Source organism: Osmia lignaria, chromosome 10 (assembly GCF_051020975.1).
Source record: "Osmia lignaria lignaria isolate PbOS001 chromosome 10, iyOsmLign1, whole genome shotgun sequence".
Taxonomy (NCBI): Eukaryota; Metazoa; Arthropoda; class Insecta; order Hymenoptera; family Megachilidae; genus Osmia; species Osmia lignaria.
Window position 1 is genome coordinate 4,793,474 of NC_135041.1, and position 24,514 is coordinate 4,817,987.

Below are 24,514 nucleotides of genomic sequence, written 5' to 3' on the forward strand. Positions count from 1 at the left end.
GAATTAGCTCAGGTAATTGTCTTTTATTTCTAATGTTTTGTGTTACATATTTTTGTTACAATTGACAATATACAAAATTTTAGACATATATTCTGAGGGATAATTACAATTTTGTTTACTCTAAATCTTCCATATCATCTTCATTCATGTACCGAACACCTCGATCAGAAGTTTCATATGTTGTAAACTCTGATGCATTCCTGTCCCTTTCTCTAGGAGTTTCTGGGAGCTGTTAAACAAAATAAGTAGCATTAGTAAACATAATATTAATTTAAATATAAATTACTCGACTATATGTTACCTCTTCTATTACTTCAGTGGTTAATTCTCGAGATGATCTCCTTGATGTCTTTTTCCCTAAAAAGAATACGATTTCTTGAAACAACATAAACTTTTATGGAACCTTATGTTCCCCTTGGTCTAAAATAATTTGATGAAAAATGAATGTTGATTGAATTCTTTAATATTAACTTACTTCCATTGGATTGTTTTTCACTAATCTTCCGTTGATCTTGAGGAGTTGACGGAACTTTCATCTGAAATACAATCGTTATTCATTAATTGGGAAATTATAGAAACTATTTTATTAAATGGAATAATTACCGATAGTCGAATTTCGTCACCACGATCCTGGCAATAACCAGGTCCACAGACATCGAATTTACCCGGCATTGGTCGACTCTTATACATCTTACCATCCGTTCCCTTTATCATTCCTTCCGTCAGCTGGATTATTTCCGGTCCCCACTGAGTCAGGAAATGACCCACTCGCATTACTCTCTGTTGAGGAGTCGTGACTGTGTGACTTCCGCCACAATATCGATTGCACAGATGATCTCTGAAATGTAAAATTGAAATTAAAATTAGCCTTTGCTATTATATGCTCATATAAATAATGCAGATTATTAAGAGCATTAAATAGTCATTTTTTAAAGTATTATAAATTAATTCATATGTACCTAGGTGTCTTCACTAGAGTATCGGCTTTCGCGCTCCTTTGCTTTCTCGCGTCTTCCTGCAAGGCTGCCTCAAACTGAAGCATGTTTCTACTATGAGGCAACCTTCTATGCTGCTTTCTAACTTGATCTAATTCATAAGTTAGATACGGCTTCATGCTCCCAGTGCAAGGTAACGTTTCTGATCTAAATCTGTGAGAATCCTCCATTTTCATAACCACGTTCTTGTCACAAGATATACACTGAACATCCCTAAAATGAAATTCTCATCGAATCGATGCAAGAAAATTTTGAAATTCACATTTCATAATAGAGATTCCTTTTGTATTACTTGAGTAACTTCTTCGTTCCAGCAGCTTCGCTTTCTTGTCTCATTTGCGCAACGTTCTTTACTTTTTCTTGAAGCGACTTCAATTTAGCGCTTACGAAGTCTTTCAACGGTGTCATTTCCATTTTGTCAACCTTTCCTTCGATCTCCCTTTGCACTTCGTCCATAGCTTGCTGCCAAATTGATTCCTGCTTTCCTAATTTGTTAATCGCGTCTTCTAGACCTTGCGCCAGGTCATCGCAAGCTGCATCGAATTGATCGTACGATACCTAGGATGCAATAAGTTCACATCGTAAATCATTCTCTATTTTTATAATCCTTATTCAAGAAATTTTTTCACTTTTCTGGTTATCGCCTGAGCGTCAGCCTTGTCGGCAAGAGCGTCCTCGAGATCCTCTCTGTCCGCTTTAATAGTTTTCAGTAGTTCCACTTGCTCTAGCAAGGCCTGAAAAGAAATTTGTATTTTAATTATACCGGATGGTCCACGCAACGTGGGCACCTTTATAACTTCCAAAATATGCGTTGCACGAAAAAATGTTATATACAAAAGTTACATGGTTTAAAAGGGTACACTATGTAGTGTGTTAATTTTTTTTACAGGTGGAGGCGTTTCGAAGATTTGAAGGACAACTTTGTTTTTTTAAATAGAATACTATATTTTTAATACAAAAATGTTGTAGAGTATTCTGAGTAAAAAAGTATTGACCTTTATTAGCCCTAAACCTAATAGGTAACGAGTAATTTCACTTTATAACTTGAAAATTTTCTTCACGTAATATCAAGTAATATTAAGTAATATCCTTAATGCCAATGGATATCACTTTGAACACTTACGTTAGTTACGATAAGCCACACTGTCACGTAAGCATCGTTGTCCTGCGGAAATCTGTGGTAAGGTAGAATCTCCAACTTGATATTACGAGAAGAAAATTTTCAAGTTATGAAGTGAAATTACTCGTTACCTATTAGGTTTAGGGCTAATAAAGGTTAATACTTTTTTACACAGAATTCCATACTCTACAACATTTTTGTATAAAAAATATAGTATTCTATTTAAAAAAACAAAGTTGTCCTTCAAATCTCCGAAATGCCTCCACCTGTAAAAGAAATTAATACACTACATAGTGTACCCTTTTAAACCATGTAACTGTTGTATATAACATTTTTTCGTGCAACGCATATTTTGGAAGTTATAAAGGTGCACACGTTGCGTCGACCACCCAGTATTTTACAAAGGTAAAATTAGTATTAATCTTGCAGGAAAAGTGTTATCCAAAGGAAATGGTAACAAAAGATAAAGAGCGATAAGAAGTATATTTACGTTGAGATGTATTTCACGATTTTCTCGGTCATCAATGAGGTTATCTGCAGTTTGATTCAGTTTATCCATGTCAGTTTGAATTCCTTGAATTTTCGAGACTAAATCATCGAGTTCAGCATTGCCGCTCACTCCAGCCATTGGTGCACTTTCAACTTTCTCGAACAAGCATGACACATCCTTCTCCAATTTACCGATACGCTCTCTCATCTCTTGTAATTGTTCTGAATCTATTGCATCTGCACCTTCAACAGCTTCTGATGTACTCTTTCGCGGTGTTGATTCCATCTGTTTTTCTTTGGAAGCATCTTTAGGCGCCGGTTTAGTTTCCTTGGGCGTTTCCTTAACACCTTCCGCATACTTTTCTGACTTTTCTTCTAGCTCTGATTCTTCTGCTGATGCATCGATATCTACTTGCGATTTTTTCGAGAGTTCCTGCTCTTTGTATTTAGCTTGTTCCTTTGCTACATGCTGTATCAGCTCTGTTTTTTAAATAAATGAATTCTTTAATTTTTTAAATTAATCTACAAGCAAAATTAGTTAATTCCCAAGTCAAATTTTAATATAAATGCCTTTGTGGACATTTATTAATTTTGCTATTTCTAAGATCAATATATCAATGTTAATTACCACTTTTTGATTTATGAATCTTTGTGTTCAAATTTTGTAGTTCTTCTTTCATTTGAGTAACTTGCCCTTGCAACGAGGCCACGTCTTGATTCATCTGTTTCACGTCTATTCCACCTAAAAGCTGACTTAACGAAACCCGTTGGCCCGGTTGTCCATTCTCCTTCGCAGTGGACGGTGCTTCTTGGAGTAAAATTTCTTCGCCATTATCCTCAGCGCTGTCGGATATTATTTGCAAGTTCTTGACAATCCGGTTCAAGTTTTCGAGGTCGATTTCTACATTTGCCAATCTGTCGTCCAGTTGGGACGTCTCCTCCCCCTCGAAACTTATATCCCCTTTCATCACGTCTTGCATCATTTTTGTCAACTGAAAATTGAGTTTAACGGTAGCTGTAATCTTATCACTTGGGTTTTATATATTATTACACTTTTCTCACTAAATTTTGTATCCCATCTTTCTAAGAAATTGACAGAGGAAGTGAACATGGTTTGTTAACAAAAATTTGTCCTAGTTTGAATTTAAAATCGTATCTCATGATGATATTTCTCTCTAGGAAAATGAAGTATCAATTGAAGTTATACCTTATCAATACCTTGTTCAGTGGCATCCAATCTTTTTGTTATATTGATAATTTGCCAAACGTCGGTCACAGGGTCGGTGACTTTACCCTTCACACGTTCCACAAGTTCAGGGGTTGTTGCTAATTCTTCCAGAACATGAAATTGGTGACGAAGTTCGTTCACCTAAACGTACACCTCGGTAAAATAAATTGTATTTCATAAATATAGAACATAAAATCTAAACAGATCAATGGAAATATGAATTTTTATCATCAGAATCAAAATAATGATATATTTCATTTTAATTAAACATTTAAATGTCTTCTCAATTACGGATTGTTCGAGGCGTTTGAATCCTAATGCTGTAGGTGTCGAACCATCGACAAGTGGTTCCACATAGATGACCGTTTCCGGTTCGCCATTCACCCCAGGACTAATTTTCTGTCTTGTACCTTTGGCTGTTTTTAGATCTGCATCTGCTTGTGAATGTGTAGACATTATTTCTGAAAATGTTAAATGTTTGTTTTAAAATTCCAAGGAAAAAAATAGCAATGAAAAATGGGATGTATCTTGAACGAAAACCTTTCTCTATCACAGATTTTTCACTTTCTGCAACTGAACCGCTTCCGGTTTTTACCGCGGGAGTTTCTACAGGACCTGTTGCAAAGCGTTCAGAATAAATCAATCTTAGAAAATTGGATGCACCTTCAAGCAGTACAGAATTTGCTCGTACCATCTACAACTACATCAACGTTCAAATTTGCAGGTTCGCCGTCCTGAACGCGTTGTTTCACATCGTTGGCACCACTAATAATACTGTACTCCTGGAGATGAAGCGAAGGACCTGCTTTCAGAGAGCTTACCATCGTCTGGAAACGAGAGATCCAATTTACATGCAGCTGATCAATAAAATACAATGAGTTTCAATAATCAATAATGACAACAGAACAATAAGAGCATAACAATTAGCTCCGAATTGAAAATAAATTGGGAAGTAATTATTAATATACATTATTATAAAAGTATCCAAATAATTTCTAGAGTTTCTAATAAGAAATCTGAACACAAGCTTTTTTCCTTTGCTCATAATTTTAAAACAGCTCCAATGAAGATGATCTTCAAACAATTTTCCATCGATAATTGCATGATAATTAATGAGGCAATTAGATCTTACTTTGATTCGATTTGCATCCTCGCCACGATATTCAACTTTAGTTGTTCGCAAATTAATTTGATGCAGTAAAATGTGCAAGAAGTGGTGCAGGATGTTCAAATTTACAACTCCAACCTAGACGTGAATGTAAAACGATGAACCTGCCGTTAAAATTTCTCTTATCTTTCATTCTGTGGTTAGATTGGACGTTTTACAAAGAAGAAGAATCTTTACTTCTGGAGTTCCGAGTGCAAGATCCAACATTTGAGGTAAAGAAACCTGTAAACTCGCTATGTCATCAGGGGCAGGGTTTGCAGGCGTTGCAACTGGTGCTTTTGCGGTTTCCGCTGACATTCTACGTCACTCGAAAAATTTTTCCTACTATTCGTGAAAAGAAAAAACATAATAAGAATGTCTTTCGTTTCTCCTGTAACCCTGCTGTAATTCGACCACTGAAATGTCATTTTTGAAAGGGTGCCTGTTCGGCTTTTGTTCGATTCCTGTGCCATCTTCACGGTTAACGGGGATTAATTAAAAATTGGCATGTTATCGATAATTACAATCTCGTCAATGAATGAAAGTGAATGACATCGGGAGTAGCGGCTCCCCGCTTAAGATTTCTCCACGTGAAAAAAAAAGAAAAAAACAGCCAATGATTCAAGTAAAGGTAGCTGGCTGCGGCACCATTATTAACCGTTCGACCTAGAGCGAGGTGAAACACTATCAGTCCTAAAGCGACCGCCGAGGGATGCAGATCTACCTGATAAACGTACACATACCTTTATTTTATTTTCTGCATTTATTTAATCTGCTGTATTTATCTTCTTAGCTTATTGAATAAACTCATTAGAAGGAAGAACGTTTCAGGGGTTATTTATTCTATTACTCTTGTGTGCACCCTTTACATCCCTGATTCCTTTACATCTCTGCACCCCGTACATCCCTGCATTATTTACATGCTAGCATTCCTTACATCACTCCATCCTTTACATCCCTGCTTTCTTTATATTCCTGCATCCTTTACATCTCTGTCATTCTTACAGCCCTTCATCCCTTACATCTCTGCACACCTTACAACCCAACATTCCTTACGTCACTGAATCCTTTACATTTGTGGCGGACAAAATTTGAACTAAAATTCCGACGTCCAATCAGCGTATTTGTTTTATAATAAATAATTGTAGTGCACATGCGCTACAGATCCGGTCGTACCTATCACTATCCCGAACCAGTAAGTTTGACGATTTGTTCGTTTTTAGGTCTTATATTTCGCTAGATCTGGTCGTACCCATCACTATCCCGAACAAGTAAGTTTCACGATTTGTTCGTTTTTAGGTCTTACATTTCGCTATTTGCTTCGGGTTCCCTGACACCCCGGTGGCATAATATCGGTATGCAGCGTCACCGGTACCTCGGGGTCTCAGATACCCCGAATGCAGTAATGTCGGTAAACACACAGTGTCATCGGTGCTTCCGGGTTCCTGACACCCCAGATACCAAAATGGCGATGTGCAAACAGTGTCACCGGTGCTTCGGGGTTCCTGATACCCCAATATGATATCAGGTCGGTACGCAGAGGGCGTCATTGGTGTAGCGGAGTCCCTAACACACCTGGATAATACCAGGTCCGTATGAAGAGGGCACAACCAGTATAATTTTTTTCCAGAGTTTATTTAATTTACTTAATTTATTTTTTTTTGCTTATTAAATAAACTCATCGAAGGGGAATAACATTTATGATTATATCCCTCTTCTAGGTCTTAGCCGAGGAGCCCATTTATTTTACTTTTTCCAGTTATTTATATAATTTTATCCCTCATTATAGGCCGAGGCCATCTCAGTATCCTTTACATCCCTGCAATCCTTCCATCTCAGTATCCCTTCCATCCCTGCATTCCTTACATCCCTGCAACCCTTAAATACCTTTTTTCTTTTCTTTTTTTAACGTGGTGGAAATCTTCAGAAAGACAACTTCAGCCCCTCTGGGGAGGGGCCGGGGGTAGTGTAGGATTTTTACCCACTAAAACCACCACGGTGGCCTGCACTAGGGCGGCAGGGAGGGTCCTTTGACCTTCCGCCATGTGCCAGACCCCGCCGACATCGGGGGCCACGCACCCCTCAGGCTAGGTGCAGTGGAGACCGGGGTCCCAGCCCCGAGCCCCTACGGAATTACTTTTCATCCCTACATTCTTTTCATCCCTACATTCCTTACATCGCTTCATCCCTTACATCCCTACATCCCTTATAATAAATATATTATAAAGACTGCTTCAAGTAAAAGTAAGTAAATTTCGTGAAAATTTCGAAAAACAGCGACTCCTAGCGACAAAAATTTGAACTAAAAATTTCGATGTCGAATCAGCGCCCTTTGGTGGCGTAAAAAGGAATTAAGTCTGGCTCCATTTTTGGCCCTCTGGCGGCAAAAATGTGAACTAAAATTTCGATGTCGAATCAGCGCCCTCTGGCGGCGAAAAAAGGAACTAAATTTGTATAAAATCGCAGTCTTATAGCCGCAAAAATTTCAACTCAATTTCAGGGAGGTACTGGGATTTATTGAATGCAAGAATATAAGCGATACAGGGATGTAAAGGATACAGGCATGTAAGGAATACAGGGATGCAATAGATGTTGAGATATAAAAAAGGCAGGAATGTGAGTAATGCCGAGATGTAAGGGATGTAGAGATGTGAGGAATGCAGGGATGTAAGGGAAGCAGAGATGTAAGGGATGCAGAGGTGTAAGGGATGTTGGGATATAAAGAAGGCAGGAATGTAAGGAATGCCGAGATGTAAGGAATGTAGAGATGCAAAGAATACAGGGATGTAAGGGATGAAGAGATGTAAGGCGCGACAATTATACCGACAGTAGGTAATACCGACGAATACCGACGGTAGGTAATACCGACGAATACAGACAGTAGGTAACACCGACTATATATATAAGATAACTCTTTTTAGTTATGAGTGCGGGGTATGATAAAAGAGGGACTGTTAAAACAGAGCGACTGTCATACCAACTGTGCTCTGTACATCCAAATGTACAGGCACATCCAGTTCTTTTTTATTTGTAGTCACTGTTGCGGCTCTATTAGTTTCAGCGCTTACTGTCAGATGACGCCCTGGATACCGTTTCGAAAATTCGAATCAATATAAAATTAAAACATGCACAAAAATAAAAATTATTTTCAATCATTTGTATCATTTTCTATCATTCATATGATATTCCGGTGTGTTATTGTACATAGGTTAATATAATCAGCTATGTATGCTATTTGAATATTATTTTAGTTGTTAATTTAAATATATTAGCATTATCCTTTTTCTTTAACCCTGCTTCCTCGTTCCCTGTGACAGAAACAAATTGCAGATCCGTTCAAAATAAATACGTCAGCGAGAAACTAGAACGAGGATTACGATCTTGTCGCAGCTACAATACAAACTTTCATTAGTATTGGAACCTCTAGAAAGTTACCGTTACGCCGTTACACCGATAAAGCGGAATTAATCGTTTTCCGTATCGGCGATATAAATATTAGCGATCGATTCATCCGTATCGGATGGACATCGCGAACGATCAACGATGTCATACGGCGCGCCGAGTAAAATATGTACGTCGCGAACTAATCTGCCGTTTTGATCGTGAATTTGTTTCTATTCCACGATAGGAACCACCTGTCACGTACGCTCAGATAAACGGTTTTACTATGCAAAGAACGGCGCGCGATGAATTACTGTTTCGTTAATATGACACGCTGGTAACGCGATACGAGACCGAAGTCGTTTTGAATCGGACATCTGAACAGAAAAACGAACAGGTGTTACATTTTTCAACGTGACAAATGCTTCCGTGTTTTCTTTGAATATAGTATAAGGTGTTCCACTTTTACTTTACGCAATGTATTTTCTAGTTTTAAGCGACTATTAGTACTTATCTTAGAATTTAATCAGCAATAATTTGAGAGAAATAAAAAATAAAAAATTGAAATTATCAATAACTTAACTATTTTAAAATTAATGAAGACATTCATAAAATTTCAGGCGTTACAAATTTTTATTTTAATATTTAAGTAATACAATTTAAAATTTACCATACCTTTGCTTTTTAAATCTTTTATTTCATTTTGATGACATTTACATTTTATGGTACAATAAAATAACACGAAACAATTGTTAAACATTCCATGTAAGAAGGTTTATAAACAAAATCCTTTGTAGAATTTTAAAACATTGCATGTTAAGAGATTAACTTCGATAGAAAAGAGGAATTATTGAACAAACGACATTAGGACAATCGTAACTCGTGTTCTCGAGTTACGCGCGATAAATTCGATCTGACTGGTTGTTTCAGTCACGCTGTTTGATCTACGGACCGAATGTTTAATCGTGAGTAATGTCATTATTCTTCCACTGCATTTACGACAATTGTAATAGGATTTCCAGTAGCCATTCGATAGAAGTTACTCGTCTGCTAGATGATTCAGTCGGCCGTCAGGTGTTGAACGCGTTGCATGGACCCATCTGTGTCATGGATTCCCTTTAATTTCTTCCCTTTGGATTTTCATATCAACGTCAATGCGAGAATAGGACCTGAAAAGCATGAATACGTCAAAATGGAGCCTCGTCCCTATAACAATGGTGAGAAAAACATCTATATTTGAAAAACATTCGAAGAGAAATTAACTCATCGTTTTTATATTCATAAAAAATAATATTAGTAGTAGTAATGAGCACTTGGCATTCGGTACTTTAAATGCAATAAAATAACAATCGAGTCGAAAATTTGATTCTCAGAAGAACTTCGAGAATTTCGATAACGTTTTTTACGAGATCTTCGAAGTACCTTTATTTTTCCTCCAAGGTAATATTCTAAACTTTAAACACCTCTTCCTGACGAATTACCAACTCGAACAATCTAAAACACTCTCCTCGAGAGACCTACAATTCCCTAACAGCAATCTCAACACAAGCCATCCTAGAGTAAACTTTAAACCCGTCAACTTTTCACCAAACTTTCCACTCACCTTTGCAATTCTTTTCGCAGCTCGCGTTAATCTCCACAGGCAGTCCAGCCTCGTCGAATCCTGTAGAACAGCAAGATCTGCAGAAACGTCACGTACCAATTGCGAACCAGTCGCTTGCCGTACAACCCTACTGGGAGCACATGCTTCGTGAATTCGTGTTCAAGACAATCTCACCGCCGCCACCGGGCAACAACCGGCTGTACAAACGCCTGTTGGACGCCCCATTTTACGCTGGTCCGTTTCCAATGGTCTCGAACGATGTGCCCAGCATTACTTTGTCGCGCGGTGACGTTTATTACCTGCCGAACGGACACTGGCTGTTCTGTCAGGAAGGTTGTATCAGTTGCGAGGTCTGCTCGGAGCATACGCACCCAACAGTCAAGTGGGTGCTTCGTAGGGTGAGAAGGTACTCGACTCAAGGCTCCAGCAGGCACGATCTGCAACTGACGATCATACCTCAAACCGACGGTAGTTACCACATGAATAACCTCTGGCCTCGATCTTACGTCTACGTAACGTCACAGGGCGAACAGGCTGCTTATTGGAACGACAAACTTGGTTACCATGGGTTAGGAGCTTACGTGAATCTCGAAGATGGGTCCTCAGGGCCGAGAGAGAAGACGAATAATTTCTGGAGGTACGTGCAAAGGGATTCCTTGGCTGATAGACGACATCCCGGGGAAAAGAAGAATGATACCATTGCTGGAGAGACTTTGGAGAAGATACCTAAGGTCGATGTCGAAAGCACCACAGCAGCACCTCTTGAAGAAAGTACAACTACAAAGAAGGCTCCATCGAAGGATCTTGGAAAACAACGTCCACGTGTTATTCAGAATAATTCTGATAAGAAAGGAACGAACGTCTCCTCGATTTCGAATGAGAATTGGAAGAATAAGTTGAAACAGCTCGTGCCGAAGCTGATCCTTGGCACTGATCAAACGGGACAGAAGCATTTGGTGCACGTGGTACCGGCTGACGTGCCGACGAACGCGACATCGATAAATTCTCTTGCTTCCAATCTCCTGAACTCGACTGGTCAGAGCAAGATAGCCTATCAGCGGATATTGAGGAGGATCTTCGATTCGTTGAACAGCAACAGGCGGCCTATAGAGAATTTTCTTGAACCTTTCAAGCAATCCAGTGAGAGGATTTGTATATTACACTACTGAAGTAATTTCGTCAGATTCATACTAACGATTTGTACTTTTTATTTTTTAGGAAAAATTAGTAAACCAAATGAGGAACATCAGCAAGAGGAGACGAAGAATGGTCTTTATCCAGTTCTGGATGAGAGAACTCGAAACGAATCTCTGTTGCATAATCGCTGGCCTTTCACTTTGAACTGGAAAAGGCAGCGAAGGAAATCAAACGATGGAGTATTTGTCAGTGATTTTACAAAGAGTACAGGTAATCCTGGATGGAACAGTAATCATAATTCGAATTCCGAAATACAAAATCTCACTGATTCAACGATCAATCCGTATGTTAATAATCGAAACGGTTCTGTCGGATTCCATCCTGGAATAATTAATCGTGATGATTATAGCAGTAGCGCTTCAAACGATAATTTGGAATTGATGATCGTCCATCAGAACAACCGTATGTACGAATTTACACCTCGTCACTTTCAATTATTCGTTGGTCCTTTGCCAACGAGAAAACCAGAAGAGATTGTACGTCCAAGTAAAAATAATCAAAATCAATCCGATTCGATTCCTATGCACCAAAGTATCGAGCTCAAAGATGTCTAAGATCCGTCACATATTAATTAAATAAAATTCAATTCGATAGTTTCGTAAATTTTGTTTCTGTAAAATAATTTCTTCCTGCAGGTAAATTAAAATATTATTTTAATTCGCGTAGAAACGAAATCCTCTCGCTATTGTATGCCTAAATATCTCATAATAAAACAAAGTAATTGCGTGGAGGCTCGTTACGCCGTTTAAACACCATAAGCCTAGGGTAGCGCCATCGGCGTCGCCGCTAAGAGGATCGACGATCCTTAATCAGTTCAGGCACGATCGTTTAAAACGATTATAACCCTTCCTTGTCCCTCGGTCGTATCACCAGTCTCGTATCTAGGGGTGAAACTGTACTTCTATCCTGCATTTGACCTTCATAAGCTTATTCTACCCTTCTAGTAATCGTGTGATAATGGAAACACACTTCAAGACGCCTTTACATATATTAAATCATAGTTTATCAACATTTATAACTCACTGCTTCGTTCGAATAATTTTCTATAAATTTGGGTTAAAATTGACCCCGATGTTGATTAGATAAGTGATCGAATTCCTACAAGAACAGAGTATTCTTTGCTCCATCAGCTAGGCAGAGGGTGGCAGGAAAGATGGGGTGAGAGAAGGGTGCAGGTGCGAGACGACGGATTCAGGCGGTAAGGTTTGAGGAGCAGAGGTAAGCCGGCGCTTATATTTAATTAAGGAGGATACGGGTTCGAGCCAAGAGAGAGAGAGAGAGAAAGTCGGCAGCAGCCCCGAGAGACTCCTGCTGAAGAAAGTGATAGAAAAGGTCTGTGTTTCTTGTCTAATTATCTACCCTTCGCGTCCTGCCAACCACGTTCACTTTCCACGTCTGCTCGTGCTATCTCCCACCCGATTTCCGTCCAACTTTCTTACTCATCGTTTCATTTCCTCCTTGTTTCTCCACCTTTCTTTTCTTCCTTTCATTTTCTTCCGTTTCCTTTCTCCTTCGCTTGTCTATTTCTTATTGAAGTCGAAACGATCCGAGATATCGTTCCTCCTTTTCTTGGCCGGCTCCGATTTCGTCATCTCATAGTTGCGAATCAAAACGAACGTCTTGCACGTGGTTGGAAGTTTTTAATTAGATCGAAGTTTTCAGATGATTAACCATTAACGTGATATCAGAAGAGGATCTTGCGTACTGGGTAGGAAAGAGGGTGGAACAGACCCTCCTTCATCGAATCTTATCTTAATGGAAATAAATATTTAAATCAAAATGCAATATGCAATGTGACTAAAACATTCTTTATTTACTTTACAATGTTGTCAATATAAGCAATTTATATTTTAAGAATTGAGTAAAATTCAAGATATCAAGGAATTTTATACTAAGAATGTTTATAAAGGGTATTAACTATCTGTGTAGTTAGTTTTGTTTTAACCCTCGGAGGGCAGACCACGAAGAAAGCCCCAACTTTAAAAACTTTCAATGAAACTAGGGGATCTAGTACATCTTAGACAAAATTCTAGTTACGACAATAATCTCACGATTTACAGTTGCGTCTACAATAATAAAAGAATACAATCTTCTTTCTGCTTTTTTCCGAAGCGTCTCTCTTTTCAAACCATCCCAACTTACCCCTCGAAACTCTTCAGCTTCCTGTCTTTCTTTCGCGTCTTTTCGAACCGCGCAAAACGATCGATTCGATTGCTGCTGGATTGGTTTTAACGAGTTTCCTTTCAGCACGGTTTATCGAGAATTGCGGCCGCTTTCGTGGAGCTCCAGAAGCCGAATACGCCGGGGAAATTTCGACGGAAGATCTTAATTAAAGACGCTCGATCAAAAAATCAGAGAGAGAGAGGGTGGTCCTTCTTTGTCGAGCACGGGACCGAGATTGGTGTTATTGCTTCGATGCTAGGCACTTCTATTATCATCTCGTCGTCGATTCCATTAACGACTGTGTATATAATTCGAGAAACGCTCGTGTCGATCGTGGAATCGAGAGGCGTCGCTCTTAATGGGATCGTTAACTAGATTCGATCGAGAAATTACGAGAATCTTACTTGGAGGATACGTAAACTGGCACGAAATTAATCTACCTTCTCAAAAAAGATAGGTCGTTCGCGCAAATAATTTTAATGGATTTTCACGAAGAAGATTGGACGCGCTGAAACAAAATAAAATTGCTTACGGGATGCTTTTACGCGCGTCGCCGTTCCGTACGAGTCGAATTGAGTTCAGTTTAATGAATTAAAAATAAAAATCAACAAATTCGAAGGAGAGAAAAAGAAATCTGAAAAGCACGCGCGATCCCTTCTCGCACGGTTTATTTCCATTAGGATAATTGTTATTTACGTTTACCGGTGTAACGCAAAGAAGAACGACGATACGTCGAGGATGCGCACGCGTGCACGCTAATAAATTAACCTTTATATTAGTCTTTTTCGTAATTAAAATATGCTTCGTCGGGATAATGATACGTTCCAGCGGTGCACACAGTTAACGGGATAAATTATATTAAAACGACAAGTCTTTGTTCCGCGGACCAGAAAATGGAGAATTATAAAAAAACAATTACTCTTTTGTAATGTTTCTATATGTGCAGGAGTAAAATATTTAAAGCGAAGGGTTAAACTAAATTTTTTCATCCTGCTAGATCAAAATTATGTTATGTGTCTCTTTCAATCTTTGTTTCTGTGTTTCCACTAACAGCTTTTAGTTACTTGTCTGACCACTCAGAGTGTCCGGGATGTTCTACTTGTCTGATCACTGAGGGTGGCCGGTCTATTCTACTTGTCACTGATTTATACTACTTGTCCGATTACCTCATTGTCAGTCCTATTGTCCCTTACTACCTACAATTAAATGTTCTCCAATATTTTAAATGATACGAAATTTCAATAGTAATCAGTATAATTAATTATGAATGAGTTCATGAACTTTTATTATTTTCCAAATATGGTTGCTTTCTTGTGCACGGAACACTTGACGCCCGCCAAACAAGTATTTTCGCAGGAGAGTATCAGGTATTTCATTAATATTTTCCAAAAATATCGTCTGACTAGAGGTTTCGGCTCAACGTGGTTACACGTTACGTTCAAAACATTACACTCAAAATGATAAATTTCGAATTTCGGTATTGCAAAAATCACGAGTCAACGGTTGGACGGTCGCACAATTTAAATAATATTTATTTCAATGATCACGGATACGCACGATCACCACCGATTTGAATATTTTCTACGTTCCGATCATCGTGGAGTTTCGTTTTTATCTCTGCAGGGTATCGTTATTAACGATATTTGCACCCTCTCCGTTGAAAAAGCGATTTAATAAACGTTTGATTAAAGCGTACGCTTATGAAATGAAACTGAAAAGGATGCGGGGGTTATAGAGAAAGAGAGAGGAAGAGGAAAGGTGACAGTCGCTTAACGAAACGGAATTACAAGAACGGCACTTTGACCGATCAAAAAATAATGAAAATATTATTTCCCGGAACAATTCGACTTCCTTTCAGCTATTTTTACCTCTGGAATCCCATTGAAATATCTCCTGCAAATATTATTGCAACGAGAATTTAAATTTTATTATATCGCCCAATCATTCGCCATTCATTTGATTGCTCGCGTTCTCTTCAATCAGACATCGACATTTCCTATTAATATTCACCTGTATTAACCCCTCAAAAATTGATTACAGTCGATTCATTTGAGTACAATTACGTTAATTTGGCATTTTCACATTATCTACGATGTAAATTTTATTTTACATACTTTTCTAGTATACAATTAATCTAACAAAGAAAATTTCTGTTTAGTTCAAGTGTCAAATGTATAAAGAATGTATAATTTTTTTTATTACGTTACCCCACATTTTATGCAAAAACGCCCAGTGTGCGTCGCCTCGGTTGCTCGCGAATCTCCGTGTACACAGAGGAAAGGTGATCCTGTAAACGGCGCGAGGCGTTCCAGCGAAAATAAGAGGGGCTAAAAACGAAAAGAAATCATTCGAAAGAGAAGAGGTAGGGGAGGAACGAGGCTTTTAGCGTTAAGACCGTGAGGGTTTCCAGCTGGTTCGATGGAAGATTGACGCTTTGCGAGCAAGGAGCCAAAGAAGGCAGGTGTAGCCGAGCTAGAGGAAGGCGAATAAAAGAAACACACGATGGGAAAGGCTGTCTTTCCCGTTCCCGGATATTTAAATCCGTACGCCGAGCTGCGAGCCGAAATCTCGAAGATATGGGGCGACAGGAGGTGTTCGTCTGGAACGGTGTACGTTGAACGTTGCATTGAAAGCAAGCTTCGAGGAAAAGAACCTTAAGGATAGGGAAAGGTAAGAAGGAAGAGGTAGTTGTTCGAGCGTAACGTGTATGCTTGTCAGGGTAAGGCCGAAAGACGTAGTGCTTGGCAGAGTTTTGCGGGCCTCTCCCAAGGAAACACGGAAAAAGGCGTAAGAAGGAAAGGTAGGAAAAGATTCAGAAGCTTCTTCCTTAATGGTGTGGGTGTGCCGACAAGTGGAGAAGCAAGTTTTAAAAACATCCTATCCAATACGCCTCTGATGCTGGTTTTATCATTGCCTCCTACTACTTCTACGAACAAGTCTGATTCCTCCATGAACCCCAATCCGACAAAGGCTTTTCCTTTTCGGGTTTGCTAGCCAAGCTACTCGCGTTTTACGTGCCGTTGCCTGTAAATCTTGCCGAAAAGTGTTCGCTGGAATCGAGAAACACGTCAAGGAGTTACACATGGGCGAGCTGTTACAGCTGGGAGAAGTAACAATTGCACCAAAGAAATATGTCTGGCGAATTCTTCTTAAATCTATAGCTTCAATTTGCTTATAATATTTACAAATTTCTTTCGTTAGTGTAAGAGCGAGAGGAATCTTAAGAACCATTGGGACGATCTGGGCCTACGATGGGACGGTATATAATCGGGGTGACAGTAACCAGAATCACCCTTGACATTCCCATCGTAAAAGCAGGTTAAGTTCAGAAATATTTGAAGAGTCAGCTGACGCGTCGATGGGTTTCTCTAAAAGAGTGGGGCACGTGGCCCTTTTTAAAAACGGTCGGAAAAGTGCGGAAAGGCAGAACGTAGAATAAACGATGCAGAACGAGACGTGCAAGAATATACCCTCAACGACAAGAGACCGACGCACAGTGGCGAGAATCGCCGAAAACGTGGACAAAAGTCAAAAAATGAAAATCGGAATTCTTGAAATCTGTTTAATGGTACTTGTTCATAAGGAATGTGTGCATAATGTTCTGACACTTTTAATGATTTTATTATTACCATTTAGCAGATATGAGCCTTCAAAGTTGATGATTTTGTGAAGTCAATTTCATCGGGCAAAGTTTAACATAATGCTGTTCATTAATTTTTAACTATTATATTCTTTCGCTAATATTGCCACTTTATATGATCCTTTTTGAATATAATTATGTAAGTTGCACAACAAAATGTTTATTTTTAACTGTGATATAGGACGAAATAGAAAGAATGGACATATTTAATGTTTACGTAAGGTAAAAGTTGTGTTCTACACGGATCTACACGTTCAAATTAGGCTTAAATTAAAGCTGGAAGTTTCCTGAATAAGGATCTGTAAAAATATTTTACGGTAATTTGCGGTCTTCTGAGTAAACATTAAATATGTCCATTCTTTCTATTTCGTCCTATATCACAGTTAAAAATAAACATTTTGTTGTGCAACTTACATAATTATATTCAAAAAGGATCATATAAAGTGGCAATATTAGCGAAAGAACATAATAGTTAAAAAATAATGAACAGCATTATGTTAAACTTTGCCCGATGAAATTGACTTTACAAAATCATCAACTTTGAAGGCTCATATCTGCTAAATGGTAATAATAAAATCATTAAAAGTGTCAGAACATTATGCACACATTCCTTATGAACAAGTTCCATTAAACAGATTTCAAGAATTCCGATTTTCATTTTTTGACTTTTGTCCACGTTTTCGGCGATTCTCGCCAGTGTGCGACGTGTAGTGTCAAATAAAGATTTGTAGGCGTTTAGTCGAAGAGAGGGGAAGGCGATGAGTCACCTCCGACGCCCTTAGTTCGAGTCGGCGACCGCCAGGTGGCAGCGGGATTGAGTCTGTTCTCGCTGGCGGTCTCCCAGCATGCGATTCGGATATACATATACTAGCATCCCCGTCGCGGCTTCGCCCGCTCTCATAAATAAAAACTTCGAGAATTTGAAGTAATAATTGATGTGGCGAGTAGGTGAGCCTCATCTTATAGCCTGAACTCGCCAATTCACTTGTGGAATGCCGCTCGCCATCTAGTGGGTGATTCTCAAACTACACTCCAGCGGTGCAAGAGCGCGTGCGCGGCTGCAGGTGGTAAGAGCGCATGCGCAACGGGAATTCACATATTATAAATCACTTTTTTAATAGTATAATAACGTTTTTATGAAAAATTGGTAGATTTTATTATTGCTAAACCTTCCGGGGACCATGGAGATGATGAAGTTAAAAGTTGGTAGCGATTGGTTCAGTAGTTTTCGCGGTTAGTGGTTCCAAACGAAAAAGAGGCTGTCCTTTTATATATGTAGTAGTAGGATGAGTTTCGAAACCGCGGTTATAGGTGTCAGGGGCAGGGATTGTCTGTCGTCAGCCCCACTGATAAGTCTGGTGGACGATCCCGAGACGAAACGCCTTTTTCTCTCCCTAAAGATTTGTTATTAAAACATTTTGTCTTCATTTTAAAACCACCCCATCCTTGCATTAGCTATTTTATTGAATTAAATTAGTATTCGCGTGTTAACATAAAGCAAACCTTGCCCTCAAAGTTATCGCATTTTCGAAGGATAAAATATCAAAAGCGTCGAATCCTATTTTTCACAATGGATACACAGTTTCCGGGAAGAGGTAGAAGCTTCTCGACGCCGATCTGATATCGACGTTTAGACGTTTCCGTTATCCTGGCGGCGTGCATCAACGCAAAACTACGTTCCCGCTTCATTCTCCGGCCCTTTTTGCGGCACGCTTTGACCGACACGGGGAAGATTGGATATTTCTTCACGGAAAGGTGTACAGCGGCGTTTTCCTTCGACAGCCAAGTCGAACATGACGCACGCGCACATCTCAGACCGGTGCACTTCCGTTCTTTCATAGGCTTTACGCAAAATGTGCACAACATCGACGACAGGAGCCGGTAACACGTGCAAGAAACATTCCATTGAAGGGAATGAAACGATAAGGTATTGACGAACGTCGAAGGGTAGAGGTATAGCGAATATAAGGGGGAGGAACGACTAAAAACAACTCGATCTATCGACATTCTATTTCGTTTCCTATTACAGGAACGTCTGAAACACGCGATTTATTTGGTTTATTTTCATATGGAACGTTCTTTGGCACGATCTCAAAGGCAAAGTCGGGCTTGTGTGCCCTCACCTATGCCACCCCTGCAGCTCTTTACCCAACGTCTCGAGCTCTCTTTTGCTCCAGTGCCCTCGCGGATCGACGATTCCTCGCACATGATTACGATCGAACCCCCTCAACTAATATCCGAATTTTTCTCATTCCTTTCCTTATGGATATTGGAAACGTCTTTCCATCGATCCGCGAAACTTGCTGGCTCGATTCTGTTTCTCTTCTTGACGAGTCCTCGAGTGATAGCAAATTGTGACATTTGATGACACGAAGAGAAAACATCGACAAGATTAAAATGAACTGAACTTTAATTTCAAGCGGGTAAAATTTGGTGCATCAACGAATCGTAGGAACAAGCGAAACGCGCTGCAGTCGTGTCTGTCGCTTTTGCGTCAAACAAGTTGTCGTCCACAAATTAGGTTTAAAACGAGAACAGTTGTTTTGGTAATTAGAGTCGAGAAAGTTTTGAACGGCTGGAATAAGTTTCTGGTAGCTGGTAGAACGTGAACGTGCACCGAAATATTTCATTATTTGCAATTATAACTGTTGCACCCCGGGAACTTCCGTTCTTGTGAACTAACCGACTAAAATTTCCCGTGTTTCTTGGGAAATTCTCGTTTATTGTCTCTCGTTGTAACGCTTCTTCTCGCTTCCGACTATTTTTCTATAAAAGGAACAGTTACTATTTTTGAGTATCTGTTTGTAATTCCAGAGGATAATTAATAGTATTAATTTTCACTCTGAATTATAACACCTCTTTTTCATTCTAAATTGATCAAAATTAAATTCTATTCCCGATGAAATGAAATGAAACTAGATGTACTAGAATTCGTAATGAAATTAATTAAACGACTCTACGTGAATGGTTTAATTTATACGTTGTATCACGTAAAACAACCCCTCAGTTACAGGGGGATTTTAATAAATTCTAGGATAGAGGAAATTCAAACACGAGTCACATATGAATGTAACAACAATGCAGATACATTAAACGAAGAGTTGAGAGTACATGTTTTGCATGTTGGAACGAATGTAACAGTAACAATGACAATAGTCAAAAGCACGCATAGGATTCACGTTTCCACAAATCAACCGACGCTAGTATCGTTGTGTTTATGGTAGTCTAGGTCTGTTGTCCGTTTCGCTACTATCACAATAATGAGCGCAACTCGTATTCAGTAAGGGCTAATTTGTAGTGAAAAGCTTAAATGGTGATATCGATTTGTAATCAAATTTAGGAACTTTTTTGCGCGTTAATTTTTTGAGCAAAGCTCTCCTTGGCGCGTTCGGCAGTAAAATCGGTTCGAAGGAACGTTACGATTCCCCTACAGGGGAATTTCGGCCCCCTCTCTTTTTTATAATACTCATTCTCGACAACAGTTGTTATTACGCAAAATTTATGGTAATTACATTATGGAAAGTGTAAAAACTCTTCTGTTTTCTTAATAATGAAAACCCCGAATCTACGGCTACGTCAATGCGTCCGAATCGTCGTTCGCTATCGCTTCATCTCATTCTGTTTCAATGTCTGTCCTTAGCGACGTTCGTCACGAGATAGATTTGTGGATGTAAGGGCCTCGGCCAATAAACATAATACGTGTGCCTGGAGGCAGATCAACGAATTTGATTGGACGGCAACTTACCAGCAACAAACAGTACAAGAACGTTCGCAACAAAAGACGATCTCGCCCTCACGTACGGCAGAGCGGCGTTTTTTTTTTTCTATTCAATTGTATCATAAAATTACTAAAAAACAATTCTAATTTATTTAACTGTAAATTTACGCATTATGACTTGAGCTTCGCTCTTGTCGGCCGTTCCGCGACGGCCAAGTTTTTTTTTTTCTCAATGCTTTTTCATTGAAGATCAGTTTTTTTGTGATTATTTCACCATGTTTGGTCCAATTTTTTATTTCAATAGCCTATAACCATCACATTGTGGTCATGGTGCACTGTGCCAAATTTGGTCAAGATTGGATAAGCCGTCTAAGAGGAGTTTCTGGAAAACCAAATACATTTTTCGGGAGAAATTGAGCTTCACTCAATAATAATAATAACTAACTTTGTTTTCAAAAGTTGAAGAGTTGCAGTTGTCATTACCATTATTATCCTCGTGATATCTATTTCGTTTCGCGAATTTTATTTTGCAATAAAGATTAAATAGATATTAAACGACCGGCCACCAATTTATAGGAATCCGTATTGGAAAGCACTATAAATGTCGAAATAAAATTCACCGTCATCGATTGTATCCGATAATTCCATAAAATCTGGAAATTTAATCATTGCGATTGTTTCATGACTGTAGAAATAAAACGAATTCTTGTTAACAATAATTTCTTCCCTCTGATCTTCTATTCCGTTCGAAGGGTTGAAAATACAATTTTTGTTTAACGTTAATTTTTAATTTTTCTAGTTTATTAGGGGGAAATCATTGAAATCTTGATACGAAATTATTGAATTTGTCGTTGATGAGATTGAATCAAGATTCGATCGAGTGTTGGACGCGCAACAAGTTAGGTAATTACAGCTTTGTCGCTGTACTTTTCTCATAAACGAACCGAGTGTTAATTCCCTCGCTACCTGCGACAAAGAAACGATCGAAACTTTTATCCTTTCACGTTTCTGTCGGAACGACAGGCAATCTCGAGGGTTGTACCGGTGCCGAGAACGAAAATGTCTCGGTGCCGCGGGAACAGAGCGAATAAAAATGTCATTAAGGCTCTTTTTAGCAGTTTGACGCACGACTGAAGGAAATTGGGTTAATAGAATTCTAATTCGACCTCGTCACGGAACAAGGTTGACAAAATTATGTTCCCTTGTTGAACGGGAATGGAAAAACAAGAAACTTATCGCGGAAAGGAAGATGCAATTAGTTGTTTCGTTTTTTAAACACGGACGTATAATCGCATAAAAATTTCCCATCTCGCGCTTTGATCCCTCGTGAAATCCTCGGGCAAGCGAGGGGGAAGATGGAAGAAAAAGAAGCTGAAGTGCGAGTAATGAGAACGAAAGAATTTACGGCGAACCGGTGAATTTCTTGGCGGACGCGATTCTTTTTTGACCGGGTATATCATGTTTCACGAGCTGAACGTACAAATTGCTTCTCTTGCTACATACACCGGGGATAACAGAATCTCATAGATTTTGATACGTTATACTGCACGCTTTTTAAAATCAAAGTTTCGAGAAGAACGGAGAAAAATCTGGGTCGACTGCGAAACTTGGGATGCATAAAATTTGAGGGGCGGAAAAGTTGAAAGGGAAAAACTGTTAAATCGAAAAATTCTGACGATGTTGCAAAAGTTTGAACCTCGAAAGTTTTCTTTATTTACTTTGCAATATTGTCAATATAACCATTCCATATAACCAGAAAAGTAAAAAGAGTATTATCTCTGTTATTCGCTTTCAAACTCCGGACCATGGAGAGAGCCCCAATTTTAATCTAATTTTCAAAATTTCACACGGTTCCTTTAAAAATTATTCTTCTAATATAGTATGAAACTGTTTCCTTTCAAAATAATACATTTAACTTTATGTAAATATCCTCGTATATGTTTTGTAAATTTGGGTCACGATTGACTCAAAATCCGCCATTCAAGGGTCAAGGTAAAATTAACACGTTAATTTGTACTGAAAAATTTGTTGGATGGTATTCGTTCAAAGTTTGTATTCCCTGGTATAGTATCCAAATTGCGCGTTTCGGGAACCATGTCCGTCGGAATTTTTAATTCCAACCGGTTGGTTCGCGATACAGCCTTTCATCCGCGTTTCGTTTCAAACGGTAAACAACACGGTTCATCACACAAAAGTAGCCGTCGGTGAAAATTCATTTATGCTCGAGATTCGCGATCGATCAAGTGTTAATCGACTAGATAAAGCGGGTCCAGCGAGCCGATCCACGTTTTGTACTCGATCGTGGACGATAGACGAACCATTCTCGACGAACAGAGGCGCGACCATCGATTTTGTTCCTTTTTTTTGTTTTTCGGCAACCGATAACTATTCCGTATGATTGCACGGGGCCAGAATAATTTAATAATGCCGCTGGCCAAGCGACCACGGCGAATTTAACAATCGACCAGTCTCGTCGTTCGTGCACTTGGCTATTTTTGACGCGAACTTCGCCCCGGCCAATAATGGAATTAGAACGGATGATCCCGAAACGACTGCAATGTTTTTTTCGTAAAATCCAATAAAGCGCCTATTGATCCGCCTATAAAGAGGGGAAAAAAATGTCTGTCCGCTTTTCGAGATTCTCCTTCCATCGAAACATTCCCTGTCGCTTTCTCTCCGCAATTTCGAAACACTGAAAATTCTCATTGTTTCCCAACAATAGGATAGCTTCGAGCGATGAAAATTATTTAACGACGACTTTTGGTAACAATATTTTCGAAGTGCCATTATTTTTGAACGATAGTTCAAGTAATTCGATCACATACCAAAAATCTAAACTGACTCAAAGCGTTGATTAAACAGAATTGAATTCTCCAACTCGACGAATTTCGTGTTTTGCGAATGAACAGCAATTAGAAGGGTGTAGTTACTAGAAACTGTCGCGTCGCCCTTGGGTACAAGCGTAGCCGCGCCCCTAAATGAATCATTCGATTGGGAAACAGCATCTGTTTCTGTTTTCAGAGGAGCAAAGTTATTAAAATCCCGTGGCTCTTCGAGCGACGGGCTACGAACAAACGATTTCTCTAGTAATAATGTCGCTTAACTCGAATGAAACGTTCAATTAAGCCGTGCTTCGTATCGCTGCATCTATTTCCCGTCAGAAGTAACGCAAGCAGTTTCAACGAAGCCAATCAAGGCTTTGAAATACAAATCGGGCAACCTTTACTCGTATCCTTTTAATGGAACAACAACGTGATTGTGTACATGTATATGTGTGTGATATCCCTTCAAAAAATAAGAATAAAAGCATTATAAAACTAGACTACAATCTTTTTCTTAACTGAATAAAATCAAAATAAAATTCATTGTAGGGTTAACTTGATTTTAGTTGCAATTCGTAATGGAAGGGTAATAGGATGAAGATGGGTCAAAGAGAACATGAAAAATAAAAAGAAACAGAAAAGAAGTTTACACGTGACGCGATTTACCCAGAACCTGGAGGTCTTTGTAAGACGAACAGGGACAAGAGGGTTGCACGTGGAAGGGGTTGGAACGTGTGCAGCGAGAAGGAACCGGTTGGTAAAGAAGACAGCGAACGGATATCGGTGCAGTTCCGTAAAGTTTCGATAAGTCGGTCCCGAAGCGTTTACTTCCTGGTGAGCACGACTGCCTCGGATAGGATAGGAGACTACAGGAAGTCTAGACTTTGAAAGATCAAAAGGCATCGTCGGGCTGGCAGTAAAGCGTCCTGGTGTCTGGCTTCCAGGAAACCTCTTTTCCTCTTCTTCATTCTCTCTCGTCTACCTTTTCCCTCGGCCCTTCCCGCCCGTGTT

At 39.2% G+C, this 24,514-nt stretch overlaps 2 protein-coding genes across 4 annotated transcripts; one reads left to right on the forward strand and one right to left on the reverse strand.

Moving 5' to 3' along the window:
* LOC117611545 (uncharacterized) lies at positions 1 to 6,038 on the reverse strand. 3 transcript variants are annotated; one of them, XM_076690456.1, is made up of 16 exons: positions 5,723 to 6,038; positions 5,178 to 5,324; positions 4,965 to 5,078; positions 4,524 to 4,659; positions 4,373 to 4,447; positions 4,124 to 4,293; positions 3,812 to 3,973; positions 3,233 to 3,596; positions 2,606 to 3,084; positions 1,625 to 1,729; positions 1,288 to 1,553; positions 960 to 1,208; positions 604 to 838; positions 476 to 536; positions 302 to 357; positions 1 to 229 (listed from the first exon to the last, which is right to left on the reverse strand). In XM_076690456.1, the coding sequence occupies exons 2-16, from the start codon at positions 5,295 to 5,297 to the stop codon at positions 116 to 118; spliced, it is 2,706 nt and encodes a 901-aa protein (XP_076546571.1). In that variant the 5' UTR covers positions 5,298 to 5,324; positions 5,723 to 6,038; the 3' UTR covers positions 1 to 115. The 3 variants fall into 3 exon arrangements, with proteins under 3 accessions (XP_076546571.1, XP_034195382.2, XP_076546572.1); XM_034339491.2 differs by having other exon boundaries at positions 2 to 229; positions 5,178 to 5,645; XM_076690457.1 differs by lacking the exon at positions 5,723 to 6,038 and having other exon boundaries at positions 4 to 229; positions 4,965 to 5,104; positions 5,178 to 5,308.
* A 3,366-nt stretch (positions 6,039 to 9,404) lies between these two features.
* On the forward strand, positions 9,405 to 13,235 carry LOC117611627 (uncharacterized). The gene is made up of 3 exons (XM_034339643.2): positions 9,405 to 9,577; positions 9,984 to 11,103; positions 11,182 to 13,235. The coding sequence occupies exons 1-3, from the start codon at positions 9,539 to 9,541 to the stop codon at positions 11,712 to 11,714; spliced, it is 1,692 nt and encodes a 563-aa protein (XP_034195534.1). The 5' UTR covers positions 9,405 to 9,538; the 3' UTR covers positions 11,715 to 13,235.
* The last annotated feature ends 11,279 nt before the right edge of the window (positions 13,236 to 24,514 follow it).

Coding starts and splice junctions, on each gene's coding strand:
- LOC117611545 (XM_076690456.1), bottom strand. CDS start 5,297: ATGTCAGCGGAAACCGCAAAAGCACCAGTTGCAACGCCTGCAAACCCT. Junction 3,085..3,232: donor GATTCATAAATCAAAAAGTG/GTAATTAACATT, acceptor TTTAAAAAACAG/AGCTGATACAGCATGTAGCA. Junction 537..603: donor GTGACGAAATTCGACTATCG/GTAATTATTCCA, acceptor ATTGTATTTCAG/ATGAAAGTTCCGTCAACTCC.
- LOC117611627 (XM_034339643.2), top strand. CDS start 9,539: ATGAATACGTCAAAATGGAGCCTCGTCCCTATAACAATG. Junction 9,578..9,983: donor GCCTCGTCCCTATAACAATG/GTGAGAAAAACA, acceptor TTCTTTTCGCAG/CTCGCGTTAATCTCCACAGG. Junction 11,104..11,181: donor TGAACCTTTCAAGCAATCCA/GTGAGAGGATTT, acceptor TTTATTTTTTAG/GAAAAATTAGTAAACCAAAT.